The sequence below is a fragment of the Lepidochelys kempii genome, chromosome 1 (assembly GCF_965140285.1).
Source record: "Lepidochelys kempii isolate rLepKem1 chromosome 1, rLepKem1.hap1, whole genome shotgun sequence".
NCBI lineage: Eukaryota > Metazoa > Chordata > Testudines > Cheloniidae > Lepidochelys > Lepidochelys kempii.
In genome coordinates, this window is record NC_136380.1 from 8,288,475 (window position 1) to 8,309,763 (window position 21,289).

General features: G+C 47.0%; 1 protein-coding gene across 6 annotated transcripts in view; it reads right to left on the minus strand.

Moving 5' to 3' along the window:
* Positions 1-20,441, minus strand: part of STIM1 (stromal interaction molecule 1) — a 200,768-nt gene extending 180,327 nt beyond the window's left edge. The window contains exons 1-2 of one of the 6 annotated variants that reach the window (XM_073333046.1): positions 20,320-20,439; positions 17,909-19,588 (exon numbers count right to left, since the gene is read on the minus strand). In XM_073333046.1, the coding sequence (XP_073189147.1) occupies positions 17,909-18,017 (109 nt within the window). In that variant the 5' untranslated portion in view covers positions 18,018-19,588; positions 20,320-20,439. The other 5 variants (XM_073333067.2, XM_073333056.1, XM_073333085.1 and 2 more) reach the window with 5 other exon arrangements.
* Positions 20,442-21,289: the final 848 nt, after the last annotated feature.

Here is a 21,289-nt window from a genome sequence, read left to right on the forward strand (position 1 = left end):
TAAACAATCCTCAGTGAAAAACTGACCATATGCACACCTGGAAATAACAACACAAGTGTCGAAAAAGACTGGGAAGCCTTAAAACAGACCATACATGAGGCTTGCGAGGAATCCATCAGCCTTGCTACCCGCCACCATCAAGACAGGTTTGACTACAACAACATTGAGTTTACAGCCCTTTGGGACCAGAAGAGAAAAGCTTTCTGCAACTGGCAAAACTCAACCACTATCCAGTCAGAAGCAGAGCTCTCTCCATCAGCTCAAAACTGAAGTTCAAAGGAGGATCAGAGAAATCAAAACCAAATGGTGGGAGGACAAAGCAAAAGAAATCCAAACATTTGCTGACAGACATGATATGTGGAGCTTTTGTTGTGAGACAAGGACCCTGTACGGACCAAGCTCATGTGGCCTCACACCTCTAAGCTCTGAAGATGGTAGTGCCCTTCTTAAAGATAACACATCCATCAAAGAGTGCTGGAAGGAACACGACCAAAAGCTTCTATATCGAGAATTAACTGTGACGGATGAAACCATTGACTCCATCCCTCAGTACCCAATCTGGGAAACTCTTGCCAAACCACCAACACCTGAGGAGGTCCACAAAGCAATTAAACAAATGAAGAACAATAAAGCTCCAGGTCCTGATGGCATACCAGATGAAGTACTGAAAGTGGAGGGAGAAACACTGACTAACAAGCTTCATTTGGTGCTCCTCAAAACCTGGTGCACTGAAGAAATCTCTGCTGTTTTACGTAATGCTAACATTGTCACCATTTTCAAAAAGGGAGACAGGACTGACTGTGGCAATTATTGAGGTATTGCCCTCCATCGCTGGGAAGATCCCTGCTAGAATCTTACTGAATCGCCTGCTCCCTCTTGCAGAGAAAGTACTTCCAGAGTCCCAGTGTGGCTTCAGACCATGACGAGGCACCACCGACATGATTTTCACAGCCAGGCAGATCCAGGAAAAATGTCAAGGAAAACACCAGGAGCTGTATACAGCCTTTATCAATCTGACCAAAGCCTTTGATTCCGTCAATCGTGAGGCTCTGTGGAAAATCATGTCAAAGTTTGGCTGCCCAGGCAAATTTATCACCATTGTAAGACTCCTCCATGACCAGATGACTGCCTCCATCCTGTGCAGTGGCTCTAACTCTCAGCCCTTTGTCATCCGAACTGGTGTAAAACAAGGTTGTGTACTGGCACCCACCCTTTTCTTCATTTTCTTAGCAGCTATGAAAACACTAACCCACGACCGTCTACCACAGGGAATTGGCATCCAATATCGGACTGACCGCCGCCACCTTTTCAACCTTTCTCATCTCCGTGCCAGAACTAAAGTAATATTGGCAACAGTAGCCAAACTCCAGTATGCAGATGATTGTGCTGTCGTTGCACACTCAAAGGAGGATCTACAAAGAGTCCTTAATTGCTTCTCTGAAGCTTACAAAAAGCCTAGGGCTAACTCTGTACATCAGCAAAACAAAATTCTCCACCCGGCAGTCCCCAGTCAATCATCAGACCCAGCAGGGAAGATCTACACTGACAAAGAAGAACTGGAAATGTAGAGTACTTTGCCTCTCTTGGCAGCCATCTCTCACAGATTGCAGACATAGATGTCGAGATTCAGCACAGAATCCACTGCGCCTGTCTTGCCTGTGGCAGATTATCTGGCCAGGTGTTTAACAATCACAACATCAGAACACATACTAGACTTTTAGTTTATAAAGTGGTGGTAATCCCAACTCTCCTCTATGGCTGTGAGACTTGCGTGACCTACAGAAAACACCTGAAAAACCTGGAACGTCAGCACCAGCACATTCTTCGGAAGATCCTCAATATAAAGTGGGAGGATTGTTGCACTAATGTCGACATCCTCTAAGGTGCCACTAGTACTCCTTTTCTTTTTGCGAATACAGACTAACACGGCTGCTACTCTGAAATCTTCAGTGTTGAAACCCTGATTATCCAGCCCTAGCTGAGGTGGAGCAGGCACTGTGTGCACATGCCTGATGTACACTTACCAAAACAACTGCTGTATGCCCAACCTCACCAAACAAGAAAGGAAACGGGGAGGCCAAAAGAAACGCTTTAAAGACACCCTCAAGATAAACATCAAGAGATGTGGCATCGACACCACACACTGGGAGACAGCAGCCCAGGATAGGGATAACTGGTGAAGACTTGTCAGAGAGGGAACGTCCACTTTTGAGGAAAATCCACTTGCTCTGGTCGCAGAAAAATACCAGAAAAGAAAGGAAAGACAACTGCCACGCAGCAATCGTGGCCCAACCCTGTCTTCCAACACCACCTGCAACATCTGCCGACAACCCTGTGGCTCAAAGATTGGACTCCTCAGTCACCAAAGAACCAATGAAAAATAAAACATATGAGGTATTTCAAGGGGTTGCCGATGATGTACTTGCCTGTCTTATCACAAATAACTGATCTATTTTACTTCATCCTGGTTTAAATCCAGCCTGTTCCTCTGCAATGCCGTTTCCACATACTTCTTCCTTCTTCATGCTCCTCTGCAACATCTTGGTGAATGTGTTTCCTGGAATACTCAATAAGCTGATTCCTCTCTATTTACTCTTATCCTTTTTTAATAAATCGGTACTATTATTGCTTTCCCCCATTCGCTCAGCACTCACTCTTCCTTGTAAATCTTGTTAAACAACTTGTGCATCAACTTTACTGTGTTTACTTTGCCTGTTTGCAACAGCTGTGCAGTTACATTGTCACCTCCTGGCACATTTTCCTCTTTCAAAACTTTCTATCAAGAGCTTTACTACTTCTAAGAATTCCCACATCTGCTTTCCGTTGTTTGTATTGGGAAGCTTCTCCAAGACCATTGCATCTATTGTGTTCTGCACACTGTACAGCTCTTCAAAATACTCTTTCCATTTTCGTTGCATGATCCTGTCAATTACTTTGCCCGTGATTGTCTTTCACTGTTGATATCTTCAACTCACGTGTCCCACTCGGTTCTCTAATCTTGCAATACTCAGTTCTCTTATCTGTGCCATTTCTCTTCACACATTCTTTTGCTTCTTTACATTATTCACTAATCCAGGTGTTTGTCTCTCTTCGCTTTCCGCTTTATCTCACGGGCCTGTGTATTCTACAGTAAACTGAATCTACATTTTGCAGCAAGATTCCTGGATTGTATGGCACCCTCGTGTGACAGATGAAGTTCTCCAGCAGCTTCATTTAAATATGGGGGGGTTAATTGAATAGAAAAATGAACCAGTTCAGTAATACTTCAGCTAGTCTGGTTTTATATTAACTCAATGTACTTTATTCCCACATTTTCAATATGCCAAAGATTTTTCCATTGACAATTCATAGCTGCATCTTAGGCATTGTCTACACTGGCAGCTTTCTGCGGTATAACTCTCGAGGTGTACACAGGGCCAAGCCACTTAGTTTGCAGAAACTGTGCAGTTGCAGCACTGTAAAAAACCACCCCGACGAGAGGCATACAGCATCCTGCACCGGGACTACATCTCCATGGTGCCAGCGTAGACACCTGGTCAATTACAGTCCTGGAATTGGCCTCTGGGAGGTGTCCCACAACGCCTGTTCTCGCCTCTCTGGTCATCGGTTTGAACTCTACTCCCTGCCCTCAGGTGAACAACCATGAGCCCCACCCCTCAGAGTCCTTGGGAATTTTGAAAGTCCCCTTCCTGTTTGCTCGGTGACGCAAGCAGTGGTCTCAGCACATCTTTCCAGGTGGCCATGCCTGCTCCATGCACCAGGCGATCCCCCGCTTGGAGCAGTGCCAAGCTGCTGGACCTCATCAGCATTTGGGGAGGGGAGGCTGTCCAGGCCCAGCTGTGCTCCAGCCATAGGAATTATACCTACAGACAGATTTCACGATGCATGACAGAAAGGGGCCATGACCGGGACACACTGCAGGGTCAAAGTGAAGGAGCTGCAGAATGCCTACCACAAAACACGGGAGGCAAACCGCCGCTCCTGTGCTGTGCCCACGAGCTGCCAGTTCTACAAAGAGCTGGACGCATTACTCGGTGGCGACCCCACCTCCATTGCGAAGGCCACCGTGGATACTTCAGTGGCTCGCGTGCCAGTCGACAGTGGACTGAGCCTGGAAGGGAAATCTTGGATAAGGATGTGGAGGGGAAGGGAGACCCAGAGGCATAGGATGACTCTGAGGTCAAAGATGCATGCAGCCAGGAGCTCTTCTCAACCCCGGAGGTTAGCCAGTCACTGTCGGAGCCTGGCAAAGCGCAAACTGGAGAGGAGGCCCCAGAGTCTGGGCTACTTCCTACCCAGTCTCTCAAGCGGGTCTCTCGGGTCCCTCCAGCTCGTGCAGGTATTCCGCTGCTGGCAGCTCCAGCTCCCCCTCTGTGTCAGACTCACGCTGGCCTGGGCTACAGCCGGGCCCCTCAAGGTCCTCTGGGTACTCAGCGGCTGGCAGTCCTGGTCACCACAGGCCTTCCTCCCGGTCAGGTTCCTCCTGGCCCAGGGCCTCCCCTGGATCAGCAGCAGGATCGCGAGGGAGCAGCCAGCAGCCTGTGTCTGTCTCCCTCCCTGGTGCTCTCCTCACTGGGCAAAGGGCCCCGCCCTTTGTACTTCCCGTCCCATCCCTCCCCTTCCAGGGATTGGCGTAAGCTTGGTCTGGCCCCGCCCACTCAGGCTGAGAGGGTGGCTCTTTACCCTCTGGTTCGGAGGGAAGCCACCCTGGCTCCCTAAACCCTCCCTTGATTCCCTGCTCACCCTCAGCAGCGAGATATCTTCCATAATGAACATAGCCTGTGGAAAATGTGAGGACAGGAATGATTATAAGGCCCCCCTACAATTCTGGCTTTCCCCAAGAGCCACATGCCGAGTACAGTCCTGGAACACTGACTGCCACTGCCCCTGCAGTTACTCACAAATGTGGGGGTCTTGTGGCTCAAGTGTCCTTGCCTGGGGTCAGCCAGTTAGTGACAGGAATGTGAATAGTGGCTGTATTTTAAATCACTGAATCAGTGGTCTGTGTGTTGCAAACAACACTGCTTCTGTAAAATGTTATGTTTTAGCTTCACAGAGAGGACCTTGGGAGCCCAACCTCCCTCTTGGTTATCGCCGGCTGAACAGGTGCGCAGAATTAGAAAGCAGCCATGAAGAACTAAAGAGGACTTGCTGCGTCATGTCACAATGCACTCCGTGGCCGAAAAACAAGAATTGAAGGAGCGGTGGGACAGCGAGAAGAGGGACCAAAAGGAGAACACGGCGCGCCAGAACAAAGCCATGAAGTGGCTCAAACATTATGGAGCACCAAGCAGACACGCTCCAGGCATTACCAGTAATGCAAACCGAGTAGCTCCGCACTGCCCTCCCCTGCAGCCGCTGTCACAAAACTCTTTCACATGCGCCCCCCCACACACCGCCGACACACTCTTATCAACCTCCTGGCTCCAGTCTGTACCTGCTGCATTCCACTCCTCCCCCGTCACAGTCCAGCCCTGTGGACTCCCACTACCCACTGCACTAAACACCCGTCCCTCCGCAGCCCTGCTGAAGTCCAGTACCCGCTGCACTGTACTGCAAAGGACACGGCTGCATATGATCCCTGGACATACACAAATCTTTAACCGTCCCGGGACCCCACCTCCTCCTGGGACCCTCCCTCCCCCCCCCCCCCCCCCACAGTGCTGATATGTTTTTTTGTTTGTCTCTCTCCTCCAGTTGTTTTTTAATAAAAGAATTGTTTTGGTTTGAAAGCAATCTTTATTCCATTACTGAAAGCAAACAGAGCCCTATAAAGCAACAGGCAATTTTCTTAAACCTTCACAGTGCATCACCTGCACCAATCACAATCGCCTCCTAGCATTACAAGCATTGCACTCCCGAAAATAGCAACAAATATTAGCAGAAAGAATGAGGAGTATTTGTGGCACCTTAGAGACTAACAAATTTATCTGAGCATAAGCTTTCGTGGGCTAAAGCCCACTTCATCAGATACCTGCAGTGGAAAATACAGTAGGAAGATTTTTTTTTATACACACACACAGGACATGAAAAAATGGGGGTTACCATATCAACTCTTATTGAGACCAATCGATTAAGGTGGGCTATTATCAGCAGGAGAAAAAATAAAAAAAATAAAAAGTTTTGTAGTGATAATCAGGATGGCCCACTTCAAACAGTTGACAAGAAGGTGTGAGTAACAGTAGGGGGAAAATTAGCATGGTGAAATAGTTTTTAGTTAGTGTAACGACTCATCCACTCCCAGTCTTTATTCAAGCATCTGATGAAGTGGGCTTTAGCCCACGAAAGCTTATGCTCAAATAAATTTGTTAGTCTCTAAGGTGCCACAAGTACTCCTCGATCTTTCTGCTGATACAGACTAATACTGCTACCACTCTGAAACAAAATACTACTGACTTTCAGCTTCAAATTGCTACCTCAAGGTATCTCTGATCCTTATGGCCCCGTGCTACGCCCCTCTAATAGCCCTGGTCTCTGGCTGTTCAAATTCAACCTCCAGGCGCTGAGCCCCAGCGGTCCAGCCCTGAGTAAAGCTTTCACCCTTGCCTTCACAAATATTTCACCCTTGCTTTCACAAATATTATGGAGCATACAGCATGCGGCTATAAGCATAGGAATATCGTCATCGGCCACGGCCAGCCTCCCATATAGGCAGTGCCAGCGGGCCTTTAAATGGCCAAAAGCACACTCAACAGTCATTCTACACTTGCTCAACCTGTTGTTGAACGGCTCTTTGCTGCTGTCAAGGTTCCCCGTGTATGGCTTCATAAGCCACAGCATTAAGGGATAGACAAGATCTCCCAGGATCACATTGGGCATTTCGACTTCCCCTATAATGATGATCTTCTGGTCTGGGAAGCAAGTGCTGGCTTGCAGCTTCCTGAACATGCCAGTGTCCATAGTATTCTTGTCAGCAAGTTAAGGAAGTATGGGCTGGATGAATGCACTATAAGGTGGGTAGAAAGCTGGCTAGATTGTCGGGCTCAACGGGTAGTGATCAATGGCTCCATGTCTAGTTGGCAGCCGGTATCAAGTGCAGTGCCCCAAGGGTCGGTCCTGGGGCCGGTTTTATTCAATATCTTCATAAATGATCTGGAGGATGGTGTGGATTGCACTCTCAGCAAATTTGCGGATGATACTAAACTGGGAGGAGTGGTAGATACGCTGGAGGGGAGGGATAGGATACAGAAGGACCTAGACCAATTGGAAGATTGGGCCAAAAGGAATCTGATGAGGTTCAATAAGGATAAGTGCAGGGTCCTGCACTTAGGACGGAAGAACCCAATGCACAGCTACAGACTAGGGACCGAATGGCTAGGCAGCAGTTCTGCGGAAAAGGACCTAGGGGTGACAGTGGACGAGAAGCTGGATATGAGTCAGCAGTGTGCCCTTGTTGCCAAGAAGGCCAATGGCATTTTGGGATGTATAAGTAGGGGCATAGCGAGCAGATCGAGGGACGTGATCGTTCCCCTCTATTCGACATTGGTGAGGCCTCATCTGGAGTACTGTGTCCAGTTTTGGGCCCCACACTTCAAGAAGGATGTGGATAAATTGGAGAGAGTCCAGCGAAGGGCAACAAAAATGATTAGGGGACTGGAACACATGAGTTATGAGGAGAGGCTGAGGGAGCTGGGATTGTTTAGTCTGCAGAAGAGAAGAATGAGGGGGGATTTGATAGCTGCTTTCAACTACCTGAAAGGGGGTTCCAAAGAGGATGGCTCTAGACTGTTCTCAATGGTAGCAGATGACAGAACGAGGAGTAATGGTCTCAAGTTGCAGTGGGGGAGGTTTAGATTGGATATTAGGAAAAACTTTTTCACTAAGAGGGTAGTGAAACACTGGAATGCGTTACCTAGGGAGGTGGTAGAATCTCCTTCCTTAGAGGTTTTTAAGGTCAGGCTTGACAAAGCCCTGGCTGGGATTATTTAACTGGGAATTGGTCCTGCTTTGAGCAGGGGGTTGGACTAGATGACCTTCTGGGGTCCCTTCCAACCCTGATATTCTATGATTCTATGATTCCAAAAGATGCATGTGTCATGCACCTTTCTGGACCAGCCTGCTTTAATGTCCATGAAACACCCATGGTGATCCACAAGTGCCTGGAGAACCATAGAGAAATAACCCTTCCGATTAATGTACTCGGTGGCTAGGTGGTCTGGTGCCAGAATTGGAATATGCGTGCCATCTATCACCCCTCCGCAGTTAGGGAAGCCCATTTGTGCAAAGCCATCCACAATGTCACACACATTGCCCAGAGTCACGGTCTTTCGGAGCAGGATGCAATTAATGGCCCTGCACACTTCTGTCAACGAGTCCAACGGTCGACTTTCCCACTCCGAACTGGTTAGCGACTGATACCGGTAGCAGTCTGGAGTAGCTAGCTTCCACAGTGCAATCACCACACACTTCTCGAACAGGGCAGCTCTCATTCTCATGTCCTGGCAATGCAGGGCTGGGGCGAGCTCATCACACAGTCCCATGAATGCGGCTTTCCTGATCCGAAAGTTTGTTTCCCAAGCCCAAAAGCAGCATTCCACCGTAGTACCTCCATGAATGCCACAAGCAATCTCATGTCGTAGCTACTACACTTGGCAAGATCAATGTTGAACTCCTCTTGCCTTTGTAGTTTAAGGAATAACTCCACTGCCACTCATGATGTGCTAGTAAGAGCGAGCAGCATACTGGTCAACAGTTTGGGATCCATTCCTGCAGACCGAAGAGGCAGAGTGTGCAGTACACAAACCATTGAAAGATGGTGCCAAATGCAGACGGAAACACAGGGATTGCAATGCATCATGGGGCATTGGGACAGGACGCAAGATGCCCCGCGACCCCCTCTGCCTTCCCACAACTCTTAGCAGCAGAAGAGGAAGAGATGCTCTGTGGGATAGCTGCCCAGAGTGCACCACCACGAATACCAATAAAAGTGCCGCAAGTGTGAACATGTTATTGCACAGGCAGCTGACAGTGTGAACACACAACAGCGGTTTCCCTTCAGCACTCTCTGAGCAGCAATGTAACTGCCAGCAATGTAATGCCAGTGTAGATATACCCTTACAAGCTACTGGGGAGAAGCTGGAGGTTGTGGCAGCTGGGCAGGGAAAAGAGGGGCTTCTGGCATCAGGGAAGGTGGGGGGGACAGTTCAGAATTGTGGAACAACATATTGGGTGGATGTTTCTGAAAAAATTGCATTTGTTTCATCTGGAGAAGGGGAGACTTGGAGGCGGGGGCCACATAACTTTTTATGTACTTAAAAAAATGTTGTTACAAGGAGGAGAGTGAAAAATTGTTCTCCTTAATCCCTGAGGATACAACAGAAGCGAAGGGCTTAAATTGCAACAAAGGAGGTTTAGGTTGGACATTAGGAAAAACTTCCTGTCAGGGTGGTTAAGCGCTGGAATAAATTGCCTAGGGAGGTTGTGGAATCTCCATCACTGAAGGCTTTTAAGAATAGGTTAGACAAACCCCTGTCAAGAAGTCTAGTTCTTACCTAGTCCTGTCTTGAGTGCAAGTGACTGGACTAGATGATCTCTCAAGGTGCCTTCCAGTCCTACACTTTTATGATTCTGCTAATATGATCAAACAGTTAGCAATGTTGATATTTAAATTAGCATCTTTAGGTTTTAGAGTCAATGAACCATTCAGATGTTCACAACTTTCTGAAGTATTGCTTCAGACTGTCTGCACACACACAGTTTGCAGTAGTTTACACTCCATTAATGTTTTCAAGGCTTTCTTTGAACCATAAGAGAACTAGAAACAAGTTTTTCTTTTTAAATCAAAGATTATGGAGCACAATTTATCAGCTACAGAGGGATTCACCAGAAAACTCAGCACCACAGAATCACAAAATACACAGGGCACTGACTATGATGATTTTACTATAACATGCAAGTGGCAAGGATCAAAAACTTTTCTTTCCGATCCCCAAAGACTGAGTAAAAACTTATATTCACCTACCCTTGTTCACAGGGAACTGAAGGAAATAACAGTTATTTTGTTATAGACTAGATACTTCTGAATTTTACATGGCATTTAGATTCCAAGGGAAAAGGGGCCTTAGACATATCTAGGATAAACAGTTCTCGATCAGTGCTTTAGAAACATGAAGTTGTCCCAACAACATGCTTTCAAGCTGCTCCTCTGGCATCCTATTCATTTTGATTGTGTGTATTCTGGTAGCACTTGGGAGCTCCAGTCAAGAATTAAGGCCTCATTGTGCTACATCCTTGACAGACAAGCAATAAAGATGACTGTCCCTACCTGCAAAGAGCTTATGGTCCAGGTGTCAGACAAGACACAACAGGAGGACAAAATAGACAAATGGGATGAGAGAATGAAGTAACAAAACAAAGTTAAGCAGAAAAATAGAAGTCTCAGCTCACTATTTGCCTAACCAAGCAAAACCCCCCAACCCAGGACAAAAGCATTTATCCTACTGCAACTTAATCAAGCACTGGGATCTTTCCTTTCATCACATCCCTGCCAGAGGGCGAGTACTTTACAACACTGGTCAAGTGATTTCCAGGCCACAGCCAGCAAGTTTTCAAGGAAATGTAGAGAAATGTAAGAAGGGTTTCTTCAGGTATGTTAGCAACAAGAAGAAAGTCAAGGAAAGTGTGGGCCCCTTACTGAATGAGGGAGGCAACCTAGTGACAGAGGATGTGGAAAAAGCTAATGTACTCAATGCTTTTTTTGCCTCTGTCTTCACGAACAAGGTCAGCTCCCAGACTGCTGCGCTGGGCATCACAACATGGGGAATAGATGGCCAGCCCTCCGTGGAGAAAGAGGTGGTTAGGGACTATTTAGAAAAGCTGGACGTGCACAAGTCCATGGGGCCGGACGAGTTGCATCCGAGAGTGCTGAAGGAATTGGCGGCTGTGATTGCAGAGCCATTGGCCATTATCTTTGAAAACTCGTGGCGAACGGGGGAAATCCTGGATGACTGGAAAAAGGCTACTGTAGTGCCAATCTTTAAAAAAGGGAAGGAGGAGGATCCTGGGAACTACAGGCCAGTCAGCCTCACCTCAGTCCCTGGAAAAATCATGGAGCAGGTCCTCAGAGAATCAATCCTGAAGCACTTACATGAGAGGAAAGTGATCAGGAACAGTCAGCATGGATTCACCAAGGGAAAGTCATGCCTGACTAATCTAATTGCCTTTTATGATGAGATTACTGGTTCTGTGGATGAAGGGAAAGCAGTGGATGTATTGTTTCTTGACTTTAGCAACGCTTTTGACGGTCTCCCACAGTATTCTTGTCAGCAAGTTAAAGAAGTATAGGCTGGATGAATGCACTATAAGGTGGGTAGAAAGCTGACTAGATTGTCGGGCTCAACGGGTAGTGATCAATGACTCCATGTCTAGTTGGCAGCCGGTGTCAAGAGGAGTGCCCCAGGGACCGGTTTTGTTCAATATCTTCATAAATGATCTGGAGGATGGTGTGGATTGCACTCTCAGCAAATATGCGGATGATACTAAACTGGGAGGAGTGGTAGATACACTGGAGGGCAGGGATAGGATACAGAGGGACCTAGACAAATTGCGTCCTGCACTTAGGATGCAAGAATCCCATGCACCGCTACAGACTAGGGACTGAATGGCTAGGCAGCAGTTCTGCGGAAAAGGACCTAGGGGTGACAGTGGACGAGAAGCTGGATATGAGTCAGCAGTGTGCCCTTGTTGCCAAGAAGGCCAATGGCATTTTGGGATGTATAAGTAGGGGCATAGACAGCAGATCGAGGGACGTGATCGTTCCCCTCTATTCGACATTGGTGAGGCCTCATCTGGAGTACTGTGTCCAGTTTTGGGCCCCACACTACAAGAAGGATGTGGATAAATTGGAGAGAGTCCAGCGAAGGGCAACAAAAATGATTAGGGGTCTGGAACACATGACTTATGAGGAGAGGCTGAGGGAACTGGGATTGTTTAGTCTGCAGAAGAGAAGAATGAGGGGGGATTTGAGAGCTGCTTTCAACTACCTGAGAGGTGGTTCCAGAGAGGATGGTTCTAGACTATTCTCAGTGGTAGAAGAGGACAGGACAAGGAGTAATGGTCTCAAGTTGCAGTGGGGGAGGTTTAGGTTGGATATTAGGAAAAACTTTTTCACTAGGAGGGTGGTGAAATACTGGAATGTGTTACCTAGTGTGGAAGTATAACATTGTATAAGTATAGCATTGTATAAGGGGACATGCTGGATACATTGTATATGAGAGGGCAAGCCAAAACATGTTACAAAGTATCTGAGGGAGCACATGTAGGGACAGTTAGCTTTTGAATGGAGAAGCAATTAAGATAGAGCCAGCACGTCTAAGAAGCAGGTATCAGAATGGAAGGTGTGAAGGGCAATTAGTTAAGTTAACTGAAAGCCGTTAAAGGAGATTGTTAAGGGTGGCAGGTAATTAAAGATACGTGACTGGTCTCAGGGATCTCGAAGGGTGGTGACTAAAATCTTTTTTCTTTTGTCTGTAACTTCTCTGTAACTTGTTCTCCAAAAACTGTATAAAGGTGCCACAAGTACTCCTTTTCTTTTTGTATAAATTAAGAGACACAAGCCCCACTCGGGGGGCTCACTTCTAAATGTATTAGCAGAGCAGCTTTGCTAATAAAACAGAGTGGTCTGATAAATTGTGAGTCTGAGTCAAACTTTGACACTAGGGAGGTGGTAGAATCTCCTTCCTTAAAAGTTTTTAAGGTCAGGCTTGACAAAGCCCTGGCTGGGATGATTTAATTGGGGATTGGTCCTGCTTTGAGCAGGGGCTTGGACTAGATGACCTCCTGAGGTCCCTTCCAACCCTGATATTCTATGATTCTATGAAATGGGGGAAGCAAACTAAGTCAGCAACTGCAGTTTAGCTACTCAGTTCGTGCAAGAACTACTAGAAGCTATACTTTCTGAATGCTATCTACCACAGCTGTTATCCAGAGAGTATCACAACAATAATGTTAACAGGGGAAAGGATCTTTACTTTATCTGGGCCATGCCATAAGGAGGAACAAACTGATTCCCTACATACAAGGCATCCCACCAAGGTCCGGCATTTCTCCCAGCAGGAACAGGAAGGCATAGCCTTTTCCTTACAAATAGTACGGACACAAGTCAGAATAAGACACAGGAAAGCAGATGCGCAGGCACCTGTTACTAACACAGAGACAGAAACAGGAGATGAATTTAAGTCAAAGTGAACAGGCTGCCCACTTTTCATTGCTGGTAATTTGAAGACGATACAAAAAAAAAAAATCGGTGGATGGGTAAACAATCACTCGGGTGGCTTGGTAAAACAGACTCATCTGAACTAGAGTTCTGATCAGACTGAACCTTTAGGCCTGACCCAGACCTAAGTCCACCCTGACCCAACCAGGTCACATCATTTTTCAATCCAACTCCAAACCTTCCCCCTCCTCCCTGAATAGGAGTTGCCATGGGGTCAGCAGGGTAGCATACACTGGCAGTTGCACACACACTGCTCCTGCCATTCGCTGCTCCCTGCTGCACTACATATGTGCAGTGGCATACTTGCCCCATACCATGCACCCATGCAGCGGGGAGACAATGGACAGCAGGAGCAGGGCATACAGCTGTCAGCCACTGCCATGCAGACCCCAAGGACAGGAGAAGGAGAGTCAACCTGATCTGCCCTGATGTTGAGAGGGTCTTGTTCTCTTCCCACCCAACCCAGACCCGACGCTCGTAGTCCGGGTCCCACTCAGATTCAGGTCAGGTCACAGGGCTCTAATCTGAACAAAGAGACATTTCAATACAACCAAATGCAAGGTCATATGTCTTGGAACAAAGAATGCAGGTCACCCTTCCGAGATGGGGGACTGTATCCTGGAATGCAGGAACACTGAAAAGGATTTAGGAGTAAAGGTACAGAACCAGTTAAACATGAATTCCCAGTGCAATGCTATAGCTAAGAGGGTAAATGCTATATTTGAATGTATAAGCAGGGGAATATCAAGTATGAGTAGGGAGATGATATTACCTCTTTATACTGTATTAGCGAGATCATTACAGGAATACTATGTCCAGTTCTGGTGTCCACACTTCATAAAGAATATTGAAAAAATTAGAAAGTGTTCAGAAAAGAGCTACAAGAATGATATGAAGTCTAGAAAGTATGTCTTACAGTGAGAGACTTAAGAAGCTCAATCTATTCAGTTTATCCAAGAGAAGAATTAGAGGAGACTTGATTATGTTCTACAAGTACCTACATGGGGAAGAGATTTCTGATAGTACAGCACACTAAAACTTAGCAGATAAAGGCATAACAAAATCCAATGGCTGGAAGCTGAAGCCAGACAAATTCAGACTAGGAATAAGATGAGAATTTGACCATGAGGGTAATTAACCATTAAAACAATTGACCTAGAGATGTTTGAACTCTTTAAATCAAGACTGGATGTCTTAATGAAGCTTCTGTTCCAGCTCAAACAGAAATTATGGGCTTGATGCAGAGATTACTAGGTGAGGGTGTTTGGCCTTCATTATGCAGGAAGTCAGACTGGAGATGATCATATTGGTCCCTTCCTGCCTTAAAAAAAATCTATCAACTATATAGTACCGCCAACTCATTTCCTCATAAGTGACCAGACAACTAGCCTCTCCAGCACTACCAACTGTAGCTAGACTTGAACCAGACACCTAGATGTGAAAAGGCTAATCATTATCTCATTTTTCAAAGAGAACAGATGCCCATGAAGATAACTGTGTACAAGCTGAACACAGTCTGAAGCGCGGTTTTCCGAGAGGCTAATCAATTACACTTCACACACACTATTACCAGTTCTAAACTCAGGGCTAAACTGCCTAGAAATCACAAATATACACATATATCCAGTATAAAGCATGTAATTTACCAGTGCGTGCAAATGAATCTACACCTCTGAAAGCAGAAAGAGCCTAATCAGCAACTACTGTTCCAACTTCCACACCTCTGCTTCCTTGAGTAAACTGCTTTTCTGCAGCTTCTGAGAATCTCATCACCTTCTACAGAGATGACAAGTGACCACTGCAATCAGTTTTTGTAAATGTTAAAAACAAGCCACGTCAAAGAAAGCCAATTGTGCTTCACTTCAAAACCTAGTAGTCCTAGATTGTTTGCATCTATTTAATGATAACAGTAATGTATAGTCATGCATCCAACTAACAGGATTCATACTGACTGTTCCTAGAGGACTGCATGAGGCAGAAAGTGGTATGTGATGTATGAGGGCCTTCTGCACTTAAATACAAGTAAGTAGTAACTACGACAACTAAAAAGCAAATCTTAAAGAGCCTTTTTGCTATGGGCCTTCTGAACCGAGTGTGGCGTGCACAATAAAACCTTCAACAATTATCCAACAAAGGAACACACACAGAGTAAAAAGAAAAGGAGTACTTGTGGCGCCTTAGAGACTAACCAATTTATTTGAGCATAAGCTTTCATGAGCTACAGCTCACTTGATCGGATGCATTCAGTTCCGATGAAGTGAGCTGTAGCTCACGAAAGCTTATGCTCAAATAAATTGGTTAGTTTCTAAGGTGCCACAAGTACTCCTTTCCTTTTTGCTAATACAGACTAACACGGCTGCTACTCAAACACACAGAGTAGTTAAAGGCCATGAATTACTGGCCTCAGGAGTGAATACCTCTGTTATGCATCAACATGTGTCTATGCAGTCCAGTCAGACCTCGTTTATCTATATGCTGATTTCTGGACTGTAATCACTACGGTACTCTTTCTAGGTGCCACACATATTAATCTGAAGTTATTTTTATCCAAAAAAACAAATGGAAATTGTATATTGACTAGACGTGAACAGAGAGGAGTACATACAGTGAATAGGAATCCCTTACAAGGGAAAGCCTGCCTGCAGGTAATCTACACCAGAGACTGAGTACCTCACACAGTTCTCCTCTACCGCACTGCAATTGACTGCTTCTCATTTAGAGATAAAAACAAGTCAGAAACTGAATCACCAGGGCTGCCGCATTTCTGCAAGGCCTTCAAAAACTATCCCACTTGAAGGCTCTTTGGAGGCACAAACCCTGTTTCAAAAGGACTGCCGAGATCCTGTTTCCTTGTCAGAGCAGGCTGGATGTGAAGTTGCTTTCAACCTAAAACCATGAAGCATCTCATACACAGAATGCAAGAATGAAAGCCAGTCTTTCAAAAAGATTTGGAACATATCAACTAGTTATGCCATTGACTAACATAAGGGAAAAATTCATGTGAATCAGCATTACACTGTCAACGTGGAACTCAGTATTATCAATGCTCAGAGAGGACGTACCAGGTTCATGCTCTCTCTCTCTCTCACCTCAGGACTCAAGAGTTTGCCACTGTTAGTAACAGCCAGTTTTAAAACCAAGTAAAATTATTGATTACTAACACAAGTGAAATGTACCATAACAGTATTAAAATTAACACACACACTACTCAGCACTCATAAATCAGCCATTCCTCCGTTTATTCCAGAGACCCTGATCTTCACTCCTTAACTGATGAAGCATTACTTATTTGGAAATCTGCATTCATGAGTTTTCTGATCAGGTTCAAACCATTTCTGAATGCAATTAATGCTTTTGGGTACCTCCAGCTATAGGAGCCACCCAGATGCTGACGACACTGCTGGATGGGACGGGACGCTTTCAAGAGGGAACTTATGCTTGGGCTGTTAAAAGCTGCCTGCACCCAACCTGAGAGCATTTTTGCAACAATTTTTTCTGCTACGTACATCAACTATATTTTTGTCTCCCAGTGCTCATAGGGTACTCTTCTATTTTCTTGTGTACACATTTGAATTCAGTGCTGGTAAAACGTGCAGGACTGGCAGCCCTGACTACTGGAGGCCACTGTTTATCCACAGATAGCGACAGTAAAAGCAGCAACAGCAAACAAATTTCTCTACTAGACCTCAATCCTGACATACAGGGACAATCACTAGGAGTCGAGGTATATCAGTCCAAAAATTACCTATTCAAACCTTCACTCCTCTACTGAGACGATCAAGCTATCAGCAAAGGAGTCAAGTGCTTATGCAAGGCCAACATTTGCCTACTGGGAACCAGTGAGACAGACAGATTTCGGGATGGGCTGGGGGGAACGGGACTAGACAGCAAGAAATTCAGCTATCATACTTTCATTCTCTCTCTCCCTGCCAAGACGTGATCAAATGCTTATTTCCCCGAGAATGTCACTAGGGCAATAGTGAAAAAAATATTTTTAGACTCATGATTTTTCTATGCGAAGTATGCAATTTCTCCTTTTTATCTTTCCCCCTTATATTTTGGGACAGTGCTCTTTGCATTCATTGGAGAGGTGGCTTTAAAACAAAAGAGAACCAAAAACTACATTAAATCTGAAATCTCCCAAACGGATGAAGTCAGTATCCACAACAAACAGTGAAATAATCTGCAGTTGGTGAATAGTTGGCATCTGTTTTGAAATAAAGAGATTGCTGTTTAGTCATCTTAAACCTCTCTGAAAGCAATGGGTTTCAGACTAAGTGCCATGTGCCATCCTGACTCCCTGACACATCAATTCAATCTAACTCATGAGCAAGATTCTCAAAACTGTTGAGCATTTTTCTACCAACAGTGCATGTCATTTATTACAGGGTCTACACTATCCTGACATGTTATATCTTCTTGAGGACGTCCCTTACTGAAGAAGCTGCAAACTTTAATTTAACATTCTAAGTTTCATCACGTGACAAACCAATCCCTTGCAACATATGTAAAATTTAAAGCATCATGAACTAAAACTGATTAGTTCTTTGACAGAAGATAATCAAAGCTAACAGCATATAGGCCCTAACTGTGACTACCAACAGGTTTCACAGAGCAGTAAGTTTGCTCTAATGTTTTCCTCATCGCTGGGAAGGAGGGGAAATAAAAACACCATTTCTGAAGCCTTTTCCTTACCTGCAATTGCAGTTTCATCCAAATGGGTACCTGGGGGCCTCTCCCCCTGTCCTTGGTGCAGAAGAAAACCACACAGGATCCACACTGCTACTCTTGACCACACATCCATTTCTGTATAATATTACAGCCTTTATCCCTTTGTATGTCAGCTCTTCCTCAGCATCAGTCCCCAATGGATATGTTCAAGTTTCTTAGTTCACTCTGCACCTTTATATCCCAAAATGGTGTAGGAAGTAAAGTGTCTGATATCCCAGGAGCGGTGCCTGATTAATTCCAAAGACTACAGAAGTAAAGGATGGAGATATTTTGAGGTTCTTTTCCCACCCTCCAGCATAAACTGAAATTTTGCCCTAGGTCTATGCTTTCTCCCAAAAACCAGCCTCACAATTAAATTTATCTCCAAATAAAACAGATTTTAATTAGCCTCCCTCACCCTGAAGAAAGTTCACTCAAGTCTTGTATTTTTAAAGACTAGTCAAGATTAAAAATACCGAACATTTTTGGTACTAAAAGGTTCAAAAAAAAAATTTTTTTTGCATGAATGATTTTCCAGCAGAGTCTCTGTGGCTCAAAATGCTGCAACATCCACAGTTTAACCATTCACAAGCAACACACTTGCAGATTCCGAACTGTTTAGCAAGACTAAAATAATCCAGACTTGTTTGAAAGGATCATTTTTTGGTCAACTAAATGTCCGTGCATGTGACAACTTAAAGCTTTAATTTAAATTTCAAACAACGTGCATTCTAATCAGATACCTTTCAAGAGCCAGATATTTGCAAAGACACTAATGCACATTCTTTTAGAGACGCAAAGAAGAATTTTTAAAAACGCAGAATGAAATAAAGTGTTAAAAAGCCCCAGATGCCACAATCCTCTATTCAAGTACAAAATATAAAAAAATGCCAAACAGGGACACCTTATTCAGCTGGAGACTAACAGACCTGGACTCTGCCAGGTACCGGGTAACCTATCCCTTTCTTTGCTTCTTGCTAGCACTCCCTTAAAAAAAAAAAAGTGGTAGAACACCCATTGTCTGATCCTCTGTTCCCACCTCAGCAGCACAACCCTGCAGTAGTTTTACCACTGGAAACAAGTTAGCCTTGTCTGCTGCCTCCCAGGGTTAGTATCTTTACCCAAGGCAGGTTTCTCAGTTTAATCCGAAAAGCCTCTGAACCATTTAATCCAAATTTTGGTTTTCACTCAGTTTTGATCAAGATTTCTTTTTATGCACTTCAGCAAATCTCAGTTTATCTTTGGGATTTCCAGGTTAGTTTATCAGCAACTCTTTTCTGACTCAAAACATTTGCCAGAATCTCTCTTTGTTTGGCCCAATTTATTTCCAGCACATCTCTCTTTCAAGACTTGAGTGATGATCTATCCCAGGTCTGTTGGATAGGACAGGCTACTTTAGGAATTTTATTTTCCTTTTATCCCAGTTTAAATCAACAGCATCTGTTCAATCGTGGATTTTCCCAAGAGAGTATGTCCGAGCAGAACATAAGAAATCCCAGCAGCATTCAGAACACCTCTCACTGAACACCTCTCACTCGTCAGACCTAGTGCCTATCAACTCCAGGCTTCTCCCGGGACAGTCTGCTCATCCAGTAGGCCTGGCCTCTCCAAGGATTAGTCCTCCTTGCTCCTGGGGCAGCTCTCACGCAGCAGGCCTGGGGTGTCCTGGAACAGGTTCAGATTGTTAATGCTGGTTCTAGTCCCTCTGCTCAGAACCTCCCCCGCCACACCGCTAACAATTCCTCCCAGGCTAGCCCTTCCCCCACATACCAGTGGTCTCAGCAAGGCCAACTCTTAACCCCTTTCCCCCCTCAGCAATAGTCTCACCCACACTAACTAACCTCCCCCTATCCCCTCAGCAATGGTTTCCCCCAGACTAAACCCTTAACCTCTCCCCCTTCCCCCCCTGCAATGGTCTCACCCACAGTAACCCTTAACCTCCCCTTCCCCCCTCAGCAATGGTCTCACCCAGGCTAACCCTTGACCCTTCCCCCCCCTCAGCAATGGTCTCACCCAGGCTAACCCTTGACCCTTCCCCCTCCTCAGCAATGGTCTCACCCAGGCTAACCCTTGACCCTTCCCCCCCCTCAGCAATGGTCTCACCCAGGCTAACCCCTTGACCCCTCTTTCTTGAGCAATGGTTTCCCCCAGGGCTAGCCCTTCCCCGCATGAATGGTCTCACCCAGGCCAGCCCTTGACCCTTAGCAATGGTTTCTCCCGGGCCAGGCCAGGCCAGGCCAGCCTTCCCCCCCCCGCCGCCCCTCCGCAATGGTCTCTCCCGGGCAGCCCTCTCAGCACCAGACTCGCCGTCGCTCCCCGCGCGCCCGGTAGTTTCTCCCGAGGCCCCTCCCCCGGCAGGTGTCTCCCCTCCGGGCGGAGCCCCGGTGGCCGGTTACCCCGCTGTCGCGGCCCAGCTGCGGAGCCGGCTGAAGCGCTGCCGCCGCTGCCGCCGCACGCTCGGACACTGACAGCGGAGGCGCCAACCGCCGCGCCGCCGCACGGGGCGGGGCAGGAACCAGGAGAGGCCCCGCCCCTTTCCCGCTGGCAGCCAATAGGCTACGGCCGCCTGACCCCGCCCCCCGGCGGGCGCCGCGCTGCCCCGCAGCGGCCTCTGGCGGCAAAGGGCGGGAGCTGCAGGCGGCGGCTCAGAGCGGGGCGGCAGAGCGCGCGAGCTAAGCAGGCTCCGGCGGGGCCGGCGCTTGGAGGGGAGACGGCGGCGGTCCCGAGGGGGGGCCCCGATCCCGAGGGGGGGCCCCGACGGGGTGGCTAGGCTGGGGGTTGCTGGGAGACCGTGCGCCCCGCAGCCCGGCCACGGGAGGCTGCCATGTGTGCATGTCTCCTGGAGACCCCCAGGGAGCAGGGGGCCCCAGCACGGGCAGCCCCGAGGTTGTGAACCCCGAGCGGCCGCCCAGGGGGAGACCCGGACCCCACAAAGCCTCTTCCCCTAGCAATAAGCCTGGTGACCCCGCGCAGTCAGGCGCTGGGCCTGGGGGCGCCCTGCTCCGGGCGGGTCCCCGTCCCCGAAAGGACACCGGCGGCTGGGGATCAGGAAACGTTTCCTAGCGGAAAGATCGAGGAGACTCTGGCTGGGGAAAGGGGTGTGAGCCCCGAGGCTCAAAAACTAGGGACTAGCCCAGGGGTGGGCAAATGTTTTGGCCCGAGGGCCACATTGGGGGTGCAAAACTGTATGGAGGGCCAGGTAGGGAAGGCCGGGCCTCCCCAAACAGCCTGGCCCCTGCCCCCGCCCCCTATTCACCCCCTCCCATTTCCTGCCCCCCTCGGAACCCCCAACCCATCCAACCCCCTCTGCTCCGTGTCCCCTGACCGCCCCCTCCCAGGACCCCCACCCCAACCGCCCCCCTGTGA